The 12,399-nt window shown below is 39.4% G+C and overlaps 2 protein-coding genes across 2 annotated transcripts; both read right to left on the bottom strand.

Annotated features, from left to right (window-relative positions):
• Positions 1-4,810: 4,810 nt before the first annotated feature.
• On the bottom strand, positions 4,811-5,476 carry LOC145127707 (uncharacterized). Its single transcript, XM_079062853.1, has one exon. It carries the CDS (start codon positions 5,474-5,476, stop codon positions 4,811-4,813), a length of 666 nt encoding a protein of 221 aa, XP_078918979.1.
• Positions 5,477-6,351: 875 nt separating this feature from the next.
• Positions 6,352-11,248, bottom strand: LOC145127706 (uncharacterized). The gene is made up of 3 exons (XM_079062852.1): positions 10,991-11,248; positions 10,428-10,891; positions 6,352-6,547 (listed from the first exon to the last, which is right to left on the bottom strand). The coding sequence occupies exons 1-3, from the start codon at positions 11,246-11,248 to the stop codon at positions 6,352-6,354; spliced, it is 918 nt and encodes a 305-aa protein (XP_078918978.1).
• Between the last annotated feature and the right edge of the window lie 1,151 nt (positions 11,249-12,399).

The raw sequence follows: 12,399 nt of genomic DNA, 5'->3' as shown, positions 1-12,399 counted from the left end.
CAATGATCACCTTCCTTGATGATTTTATTGATATAGAAAGAAGATTATAGTGAGTTCTTAGTAAGAATGAGTAAAGAACTTCGTACAGTAAGCCTAGACTAAAGAACAGTGTGTTGTGTGTAGATTACAAGTGTCAATTTATAGTCTAAACTAGCCAACAAGATGTTCGATATTTCCGGGATCCTTTATGACCAGCTTCATGAACGTTATTTGACCAAGTATTTCGGGTCTTTAGCATAGTTAAGATGATTCTTCATGGATAATTGGTCTTCCCTTGACTACTTCTGCACACGTGTTAGTTATAGACAAAATATGACCGTTATAAACATTAATAAAAATAATAACGGTAATTGGCTGGGGTCCTGATGTAGCTGAGGATCCTGGATATTTGAGGATCCTGAATATCGTAAGGATCCTAGCCCTAACAATTTCCCCCAATTTATTCCTGAAAATATTCGGGTTAGTTTTGTAAATATTAAAGGAATAACTTAAAGTAAAAAGGTAAAAGGAGAGAGAATATTAATTTTCAGTTTTAACCCATAACGGCTAGGTAATTTAAATTCCAACGGATAGTTTACTAGCCGTTAGAAGTCAAATCATATTCATTGGTCCAGTATAAATATGAGGGATCAGTTCCATAATCTCCTATCCGTTCTTCTTTGCTTTTCTCGTGCCATCTTGCAATTAGAAGGTAATTTTTCTTCCACACTTTTATTCTTTCTACCATGGGTCGAAAAATGGATGTATCTCGAAAAAGCATCTTGTTCCTTCCCGACGATGATTTTATCGACCAAGAGATCCTCTCTTATGAGGATACATGCTCTTTTGTGATGATGACATCGAGTCTCTAAAACCCAATGGGGCCTTTCCTCCCAACGTTGTTTGAGGCCCTTCGATCCTCTGATTCAACCCGATTTCGTCTCTCCCACTTGGGTGTGCTTTCCTGAGTATCCTTTCTCCTTAGGATTGAGATACCTTTTCCTTGGGATCGTCCCCGAATTTTTTAGGGCGACTGGGATTTCGTATATCCAGGCCATGCCAATTGTCTGGAGGATCCTATATTGGGTCAACCAGATAAATCAATCAAAAGGTCTTGACATATACCTTTCTGAGTTGGTGTGTGTATACGATCTCACAACCTTTGGGAGTTCTTGTTTCCTTCTCAAGGTCAAAACCCTCAGATCTTCTCTAATCTTGAAAACCAAGCACAATGACGGAGCTTGGAAAGGGAGTTACCTCTTTGTGAGGCATGACTCTATTTCCCAATGGGGAACTCTTGCCCACAGATTGAGTTAAGAAGGGTAGGATTTCAATTCCTTACCTTGTGATCCTGGAATCTTATTCTTATTTTGTTTGTTTCTTTGCAGCCTTCAAGTTCGAGGAACTTGTTCCCGTCGCTGAGGATTCTAAAGAGAAGATTGAGAAGTTCTTGGCCTTATCTGAATTCGAGAGATCCTTCCGATTCGATCAAGCCATCCCGCAGGAAAGCTCCTCCACTACTGACCTCATGATGACAGGTAAGGATCCTTAATTTTTTCCTGTTTGTGATGAGGATCCTTAATAATTTTTTGTTGTATACAGGATCCAAGGTCACTCGCTCCAGTGCTCGCTTCATGCTTGCGGATCTTGATACATCTATGTCAGGTGATCAGCTGGTGGTGAAGAAGGAGAAGGGTTCGTCCTCTCTTCCTCCTAAAAGGTCGACCGTGGATTTGACAGTGAAAACTATGGGATCCGGAAGAGGAAAACTACTGAATCGACATGTTTATCTTTGGAGAGCCTTGGAGCTGAGTAAGCGCTCCAAAAGTTGGTTTCTTTCTCTCAGGTTGTAATTGTTGATTTCATTCTCGATCCATTTTTAATTTTGTTTTTCGCTAACTTACCATATTTTTATCACAAGTCTTTGATCATGTTTCCGCTGATCTAAGCATCTGAGCGGAGAAGAACGAACAAGCCCTTCAGGGATAGGAGAAGATGTGGAAAATGACCAATAAGGATCTTCTGAGCAGGGTGGAGCTGCTTATCAAGGAAAAGGCTGAGAGAGAGGATGAGTACGTACACGAGACGGATGAGGTGATCTCCGACGCAAAGGTCAGTGTTGCGGTGGCCGTTTGGGAGGCCAAGATCCGTCTTGCTGAGGATCTTAAAAATACAGGATCCGGGGAAGTGGTTTGTTGGCGCAAGGCATTGGCCAAATTAACTGGTAAGCCTGCTACCGATAGTCAGGATCATGTATTGCGGCTAACCCGGGCGGGGGGAAGAGAAGACGGCCGATGATGACCAGGATAAGGTCTAGGCCTTTTAGGTTATTAGGGTAGCATATTTTTTTACGCATGACTCTTGTTAGGCTATAAGCCTTTTTGTTTTGAATATATTGGTTGATCTTTCTTTCGTATTTCTACGTTTCCTGCATAATACAATACTAAGGTCATTGCATGGTTAGGATCTTGAAAAAAGTGAATAATTCTTAAAACAAAATGGTCTGATAAGGATTTGTTAAAAAATAACAATAACCGACATTGTTAAGCAATCTAAAAGTTTCTTTTAGAAGTTTAATGATTAACTTGCAACTCTTAAGAGTTTTTAATATGCTTTTAAAACATCTGTGAAGATATCGAGACAACGAATGACCCCGAATTGACGAAAGTTCATAGGTCAACGATTGGTGTAGGATCCTAGAAAGTTTACGATCCTTGATTTTAAAACATCAAAGTTAAGGAAAGATGGAACCTGATTATCTTCGAGTTTCTCTTTAAGTTGCATGAGTCTTTGAATTTTAGATTTTACTGAGGATAAATTCCAACTTAGGAGGGAACGTTGGTGCACTGCTGAGAATGAGATTCCTTACCAACGAAGGTCGATGAGGATCCTTAGGGGCAAGGATCCTTACTGTCAGAGATCGTAAAAAATAAGGATCTTAGATCTCATAAGGGAAATTTCTCCTTAGGATAACCTGTTTAGATTATAGACTTTGACAAAATAGATAACATGTTAATGTTATATTCTGGTGAGGATCCCAACTTGTGATATAATTCATTGGATAGATAAGATGAAAATGTTATAATTCGATTGTATTCTCTGGGGAACATTCCCAACGTGTGATAACATGAAGATGTTATAGACCTTATGTAATTTCTGGGGCAAAATCCCAATTTTTGGAAAACATGAAAATGTTATAAGCCTTAAGTAGTTACTGGGGTAGGATCCAGTTTTCCGGATTACATGAAAATGTTATAAACCTTAAGGATTGTGTTCAAATATAAGAGGGTTGCCAAGCCACTGAATCGCGAAATGATCCCATTACCCGTATCCCACAGTTAGATATCATGCGTCCAAGCGAGGTGTATAAACCTTAGTTTGTATGAAAGATGTAATTAGCTCTTTAAACCTTAGAGGGGATTAAGTACCCTTCAGCGTGGGAGAGATGATCAGTCTCTAGTTTGTGTATATGATAGTTTAGAGATTACATTGTTAAATATAATGGAGTTTACCAAGTATTGAGATCTTCATGTGTCAAGATCCATGTGTTTCATGGTGTTCAAACTTGAGGATCCAGATATTCCAGGATCTTCAATTGTGAGGTTCCTGATGTTTCAGGATCTTCGATTGTGAGGATCCTGATGTTTCAGGATCTTCACTCTTTAGGATCCTTAACCGTACTTTGTTCTGCATAGCAAATGTATGCTAGGGGTGGGCGTTAGTCTAACTAACGCCCCTCCGATGCTTAAGTTAGTAATGTATTCTAGGAGAAAATCAGTAATAATAAAAGTTTTAAGGTAAAGAACATGTGTACTTTGCTTTTGTTGTGGATCATTTGACCCTACTTGCATGTAGTATGCTTTGTGGTGTAGAGCATTCCAGGATCTTGGCAGATCGTCTCTTTCGAGTGTTGCTAGCCAATATGCTCATTTTCCTGCTTCAACATCTATAAGATATGGTCCTTCCCATTTGGGAGCCAATTTTCCTGCACTAGGATCCTTGGTGTTTTGGAATGTTTTCCTTAATACCAAGTCTCCTACTTTAAACCTTATGACCCTTATATTCCTATTATAAGCCTTGGTGATTCTTTGTTGATGAGCAGCAATGCGTATTCTGGCAAGATCCCTAAGCTCGTCATTAGTGTCAAGATCCTATGCTAGGATCCTGTCATTGTTCTCTTGGTCTGGCAGTAAGTATATTGCCGTCGGGAACACTACTTCAATAGGGATTACTGCTTCTGTGCCAAACACCAAAGAATAGGAGGTGTGACTTGTGGCCACTTTGGAAGTAGTTCTGTATGCCCATAAAACGAAAGGAAGTTCTTCTGCCCATCTTCCCTTCTTTTTGTCTACTCTTTTCTTCAAATTGTTAACTATGATTTTGCTATTGGACTCCGCTTTACCATTAGCTTGGGGATGAACAGGAGTGGACATTATCATTTTGATCCCCCAACTTGTGCAAAAGTCTCTTGTCATTTTGCTAATGAATTGGGATCCATTATCGCTTATGATTTTAGTCGGGATCCCGAACCTGGTCAAGATATTACGTTTAATAGATGATACTACCTCATTGTCTCTTACATGGACGAAAGCTTCAACTTCGATCCATTTGGAGAAGTAATCAGTCGTCAACAGCATGAAGACTTTTCCTCCTGGGCTACTGGTAATTTTTCTACTATATCCATCCCCCATTTCATAAATGGCCATGGGGAGATAATAGGATGTAGAGGTTCTGCCGGTTGATGCAGGATGTTGCTGTGTCTTTGGCAAGCATCACACTTTTGAGCATGTAGAAAGGAGTCTTTCTTCATGGTTGGCTAGTAGTATCTTGTTCAAAGTATTTTGGAGCATAAGGATCTGCCCCCGGTGAAATTGTCGCAATCTCCTTCGTGTATATCCTTTAAGACTTCTACAGCTTCAGGATTTTCCAAGCATCTAAGGTATGGACCTGCCATAAATTTTTTATAAAGTTTACCTTGGATTAACACGAATCTCGGGACTCTCATCCTGAATGCTCTTTCACTTTTTTCTTCTGTCGGGATTGTGCCATTTTGGAGATACTCCACAATGGGTTGGCTCCATGATCGCAGACTTCTTTGAGGATCCTGTCCGTCGGGATCCCGTTGAGGAAGGATCCTAGAGTAACAATCTTCAATAATTGTTATGCTTTTTGGATGTTTAGGATCTACTGATTTGTCGGAGAGGGTTTCCATAGCTGGGGTTATTGTGTGGGTTATAGGAATCTTCGTCTCTGGTGAGATCCTAAGGTAGGATCCTAAATCGGCTAATGCATCTGCTTCTGTGTTTTCCTCTCTGGGAACGTGGCTTAGGCTCAAGTTTTCGAAATCATAAGTTAATTTTTTGAGGATCTCTAGGTATAATGCTAATTTTTCACCTTTCACCGCATAAGATCCATTGTAGTGATTGGTTAGTAATAAAGAATCAAAAAATACATGAAGATCCTTGATTTGAAGGTCCTTAGCTAATTGCAGTCCCATAATGAGTGCTTCGTATTTTGCTTCGTTGTTGGTAGTTTTGAATTCACGACTAACGGCCTAGGGTATGATGTCCCCTTATGGAGACTTTAGTATGAATCCTAGGCCTGTTCCTTTCTGATTTGAAGCTCCATTTGTGAACAACGTCCATCTTCCCAGGTGTTCATCTTCTAGTAGTTGCTTGGCTTCCATGTCTACTTTGTTTTGTAGATCATCTCTAAAGTCAGCCACAAAGTCTTCTAATGCTTGAGATTTTATGGCGAATTTTGGTTCGTATCTGATGTCAAATGTGCTTAACTTCACCGACCATTTTTCCATGCTTCCTGACATTTCTTGTTTTCTCATGACATTCTTGATAGGATACTTAGTTTTTACATGTATAGTTTGTGTTTCGAAGTAGTTTCTTAATTTGGTAGAAGAAGTTACTAAGGCAAGAATTAATTTTTCGAGGTGAGAGTACTTGGTTTTAGGATCCAGGAGACTTTTACTTACATAGTAGATAGGATGTTGATCCCCGTTAAGATCCTTGACTAGAACGGCACTTACCGCGTTAGAGGATACCGAGAGGTATAGAATAATTGGTTCTCCATCTATAGGTTTCACTAGTAGTGGAGCAGAGCTTAGATATTTTTTGAGTTCCTGGAAGGCTTTGTCGTGTTCCTCCTTCCACTCAAATTTCTTGTTCTTTTTCAAGATATCGTAAAAGGGCTTGCACCTTTCTGAGGATCTTGAAATGAACCAGTTGAGTGTTTCTATCTTTCGGTTAGCCTTTGGATGTCCTTCGTTGAAGATGGGGATCTTAGTTCTATGATTTCTTTTATCTGTTCTAGGCTTGCCTCTATCCCTCTTTTAGTTACCATGTATCCAAGGAACTTGCCTCACTTCATTCCAAAGTGACATTTAAGTACGTTCAGCTTCATATTGTACTCGTCCAGGATGTCAAACGCTTCCTTAAGGTCTCTAAGGTGATCTTCGGCTTTCATTGACTTCACTACCATGTCGTCAATATAAACTCCATGGGGTCCCCCAGCTTGTCTTTGAACATCCGATTCACCAACCTTTGATATGTCGCACCTTCATTTTTAAGACCAAAAGGCATTGCAGTGTAACAATATATACATGTTGGTGTTATGAATGCAATATCTTCTTGGTCTGATGGTTCCATTTGGATTTGTTGGATTTCTGCTGAAGCATCCATGAAGGTCAGGAGTTCATGGCTAGCGTCGCATCTATCATATAGTCAATATGTGGTAGAGGGACAGGATCCTTAGGACAAGCCTTGTTAAGATCCGTGTAATCTACACACACTTGCCATTTTCCGTTTTTCTTTTGTACGCCAACCACGTTAGCTGGCCATCTTGGGAACTTTACTTCCTTGATCATCCCTATTTTGAGGAGCTTCTCTACTTCCTTTTGGATGATTTGATTCCTTTCGGGTGCAAACTTCCTTCTCTTTTGGTGTGTTGGACTGAAAGAAGGATCAATATTAAGCTTATGAGTAATAATACTCTTGTCTATACCTGTCATATCTTTGTGTTTCCATGTGAATGTCTTGCTTCTGGTTCTTAAGAAATTCAATAGATCCTGCTCGATCTGCTCAGGCATTGAGGATCCTATGAGGACTTTAGATTCAGGATCCTCGATGCCCATGTGCACTTCCTTTACGTCTTATTCCTTTGTATCTAGAACATGTCGTTCCCCCTGCCTTAATTGCTATGCTTGTTGGGGTTTGGTCGTAGATTTCATAGAGGTTTTGTAGCGTTCTTTCAATTCTTATTGATCTCCCATGATCTTCACTGTTCCCCATGGAGTGGACAACTTCACGCACTAATGGTATGTAGATGGAACCGCTTTCATCTCGTGGATCCATGGTCTACCTAGTATCACATTATAAGAAGACAAGGTTGTAACGCCCGTAGATCCGGGTTAGTCAATTTAGAGACGATGAGCATCAAAAATGAGTTTTTGATCGAAGATTATTTAGAAGGATTAATCTTAACCAAGTTGTAGTATATGTTACAAGGGTTCCGTACATATAAAGAACGCCGAAATCCGAGTTATAACGAAGAAGTTATGGCCCGTCGAAGTTTTACGGCAAAACAGGCAAGGCACCGGGAGATGTAAATAGTGAATTTATGGTAGAAGACTTTTTAGGCTTAGTGATCTAAACAAAATTTTTAGCCTACGCGAGAACATACAAAAAAAGAACGCCCAAATCTGACTTCGTATGAGGAAGTTATGAATTTTCTAAGATTTGACATAGCAGTGCACGACCCGAAACTCGAATTTTAATTCGAGCGGTTTTTGGCCTACGCGACCTAAATGAGAGTTGAAGATCTTATTAATAGGAACTCAATGGTGAAAAGACAGACAAAAACGGAGTTCGTATGTAGAAGTTATGAATTTTACGCGGACATTTAACAGTATAATCTCCTCCTACTGTTAAATTTAAAATCGGTCGACAATTAGCCGACGGAGTCTAAATGAAACTTTTAGATCTTGTTTTTACCTACACGTGGATATAAAGAATGTCGATAGTAGAGCTCGTATGTTAAAGATATGGACGAAACTTGGTCCCTACTCTTCGAGGGCGATAAATTCGATACAGTTTTGTAAATCTGAGATAGAATGAGAATTAGCTGACGGCGTCTAAATGAAAGTTGTAGTACTCGTAAATACCAAAGCGTGGATATAAATAACGTCAAAAATGGAGTTCGTATGAACGAGTTACAAATTATAATAGCATATTTACGTATTAAAATAAAGTATAAATCATATATACGTACACACACACACACACACACACACATATATATATATATATATATATATATATATATATATATATATATATATATACAAATGTATATATCATTAGAAAGGTATCGACGATGCGGTTATTATAAGACTAGTGTTGAGTATTTTCGACATTAGTTTAGTACAAATATCGTTAAATCTATTTAAAATAGTATTATGAAGGGGTGTTTAATCGTTTATATAACTATAAGGTCATTAAGTAATTATGGAGGGTAGTTTTAGTAAATTCAATTACTATAAATAAGAGGCTTGGGCTCTCATATTTCTTGCACCATTCTCTTGATTCAAGAGTTTTTCTCTTCTTATCCCCCGAGCATTTCGGTCCCTCGTGATTCGACTTCTCTTTCTGTAGTTTTAGTATAGTAAGGTGAGCGCTGAAGCGCTGCACGAATCTTTCTTAGAAAGATTCAGCGACGAAGTTCTGCCCCTGCAGAGCCCGACTCCTAGCTAAAACCCTCTTGTAAGTAAGTTATGCTTACCTATTTTAATATAGCTTATATTTAAAACTAGTATTGTTATTATGAACTTATAATAAATATTTGAGCTATTATTATGACTTATATAAATGTCGTTATAATATCTTTTTAACTACTCGCGGTACGGGGAATCTGGTTTAAATGGCCGCATAGGGTTGTTGGATTTCAGAAGTGCTATATGCCAAAATGGTCCTGCCCTCCGGTGTTTTATGTATGGCCCCTGTCTGTACATAGTGGTTGGAAAGTATTGTTTAAACGCTTATATAATAATAATAATAATAAGACTAATAATTAGTCACGGTAAATATTAGACTAAAATCTAGTGGTAATAATACTAGGTTTCGTCGAAGGAAATTATTTTAAAGTAAATGAAGCGCTGTCCGAGTACCGAGTCACCACCTTATCAAGTGAGTGCATAGTTACTTTCATGTTACACATAGATATGAAGTATTTAATATAAATTACGTGCTATGTGTGCATATTATCTGTGTTCTTGATATCTATGAAGGATGAACGATTTATACATGTTTTAAATGATTTAAACTGTATATGTATTTTATATCTACGAAAATGTTGGGTAAAACATGGGTAGATGAAATAGTTGATGTGTGATAAAATGATGAGACGCCTCAATGTTTAAGATGATCTAGCCATCTAGCGGAGTATAGATGACAACCACGGACTATTCTAGACAGTCCAGTGGAACACTAGCAGGCTCGTAACTTGTAGGTGTTTTTGAACTACATATCTACTAGGTATTTTTGAACTAAGTGTTCACGATATGTTTTGAACTAAGTGTTCACCATATGTTTTGAACTAAGTGTTCACCAGATATTTTGAACTGCGTGTTCACCAGATGTACCCTGTTGTATAAACCCTGGCGACTATGTGACTTAGTGTCTCTTGAGTAAACCCTGACAACGATGGATTTCGTGTCGATTCCTTAGGATGATCCTTAGGAATGAATGAATGAGGAATAGCTAATACTTAGGGTAGATCCTTAAGAGTAAAGAAGATAATGGGGATGGGTAATTGGGTTGATTGTTTGATGTTTAACATAATAATTATATTATTGTGGGTTGAAAACCATATGTACTCACCAGGTTTCCGAACCTGACCCACTCAAGCTTATTTGTGTCACAGGTGTTGATATGAAGCTACTTTACACTGATGGATTTAAAAGAGATGTAGATCACTAGTGTAAATGAATGTAAGATCTGTTTATGCTTATGTTTCTGTATTGACAATGACATCCCAAATGTTTTAAAATGGATAAAAATACATTTCTTCAGAAATGCTTTGATAACGTATTTATCATGTTTTTCTGTGAACATATTCCGCAACATTTTTATTAAAAGAGGTACTCTGATTTTTATAAAGCATAAACAAAATCGGTCTTTTCTGGCCGTGAAAATGGGGATGTCACAAAGGTGTCAATAATAGATAAATTTTGTATAGAGTTTACCCCTTCTATGTATATTCGTAGCTTTATTTCTCCAATTGTGTGTTTCGTTTCCCCGCTAAATCCTATGAGGATTGAGGATCTCTTGACTATCTCTGATTCAGGGATGTTCATTCTTTTCAGCGCGTCTAGGAGTACGATATTGACCGAGGATCCTCCGTCAACAAGGACCCTTCTGACGAAATGGTTGGCCATGTACAGTGTTATCACGAGTCTGTCATGGTGAGGATCGTGAATTCCTTCCCTGTCCATCTCGTCAAATGTGATTTCTTTTTCACTGTTAATCATGGTATTCTTCCATGGTCTATCTTCCTTTTCTGTTTTACAGACCTTGGCGTGTCTTTTAGCCTGAGAATAAAAGGTACCACAGATGTTAGATCCAACTGAGATAAAGTAGATTATCTTAGCGTCAGAGGGTGGGGATCCTGGTTTCTGCGGGAGCCTGTGATCATCCTGGCTGTTCTCCTTGGATTTTTCTCTTTTTCTCCCGAGGATCTCTTTGAGGTGTCCTTTACTAAGGAGGTAGCTGATTTCTTTTCGTATGGCTATGCATCCCTCCGTCATGTGGCCAAAGTCTTCGTGGTAGGCACACCATTTGGACTTGTCTTTCCAAGTGGTGGACTTGTTGTTTCTCTTTAGCCATCTTGCTTTATCTCCAAGATCCTGGATAGCGTGAATTACACCTGAAACATCCACAGAAAAACAATAGTCAGTGATTTTAGGAAGCTCTTCTTCTTCTCCTCCATCTTCAAGGGCATTAACCATGTGATGATTCGGTTTGGAATAGGGCTTTGATTTGTAGGATCTTTGAGTCGAGGATTCGGCCTTCCTGTTGGTGTTCTCATATTGATCTGAAGGGTTGCTTATCTTCTGGATCTCTCTGTCCTCTTCGAGCCTTATGAACCTCAATGCCCGACACTTGACTTCATCTAATCTTTTGCATGGGGTCATCAAAAGGTCTTTATAGAAGGGTGAATCCTTTCTTAGTCCCATTTTAAAGGCTTCCACGGCGGTGGCCATGTCGATGTTAGGGATGCTTAGAGCTTCCCTCCCAAAACCTGTTAACAAAGTACTTAAGTTTTTCCTTAGGATCCCGAACCACCCGGTAGAGATCACTAGTGATCTTCTCGAAGGTTCTGGTGCAAGAAAACTGGTTATTAAAGATATTGACTAAGTGTGCAAATGAAGTAAAAGAGTATGGGGGAACGTTTAGCAGCCATTTGAGGGTTGATCCTGTAAGGGTCGAACCAAAGCTTTTTCATAGGCAAGCTTCCTTCATGTGCCCTGGAATGGGAATGATCTCCACCTTTTCTCTGTATTGGGCTATATGTTCTTCAGGATCTGTAGTTCCATCGTATAGCTTTATGCTGGGAGTTTGGAAGCTCTTAGGAAATTCGGTATCGGCTATCGCAGGAGCAAATCTCGAGATCCTGTGGCTTGCAGGAGATGCTTCTGGTATTGTTTGGACCACTCCGAGTACACTGGAGATCATTTATCTTAATTGTTGAAGTTCCCTAGCCATGTTTGGTTTTATTCCTGCATCAACGTTAGTATAGTTAGTATTAATAGTATTGTTGCTTAAGAAGTTACTAGAATCAAGGGGTCTAGGAGTGTTGAAAGGCTCATTGAGATCATTGATCATGGACGCTCGGTTGTCTATAGTTGCCCCCAGGGTGACGCCACAGTGGTAGGAATCGTGTCCTTCTGGAGATTTTCTGAGGATCCTACATTATTGAAGTCCAGGATCCTAGGTTGCACAACTGTGGGCATTGTTTCCTGGGATTTCTGAAATGCCACCTTCATCCTCTCCACCTCTTTTGAGTAGTGCTCTATTCTCCTCCTGCTACTGGGTCACCTGTTGCGTCATTTTTCTCATCATAGTGAAAAGTTTTGCAGTAGTGACTGAGGCAGTTGGATCCTGGAGCCCTGAGGATCCCAAACTTCCTGGATTAGCGATTGATGGGGTGCTTTTCTAGGAACTGTCAAGTGTTTTCCTCTGAGTAGAGGGCCCACTCGGAGGAGGTGGTAGGTTTTTGGTTGGAATGGAAGGATCAGAGGACGAAGAGAGGATCAGTTGTGTAGACATGATTTTTTCGAGGATTTTGAACACCACGGCCCTACGGTGGGCGCCAAATTGTTTTGGTCAAAAATTACACAAGTACTAATCAACC

This window comes from Lactuca virosa, chromosome 7, assembly GCF_052849685.1.
Source record: "Lactuca virosa cultivar CGN04683 chromosome 7, Lactuca_virosa_CGN04683_v6, whole genome shotgun sequence".
NCBI lineage: Eukaryota > Viridiplantae > Streptophyta > Magnoliopsida > Asterales > Asteraceae > Lactuca > Lactuca virosa.
This window is presented reverse-complemented; position numbering and strand designations above follow the sequence as displayed.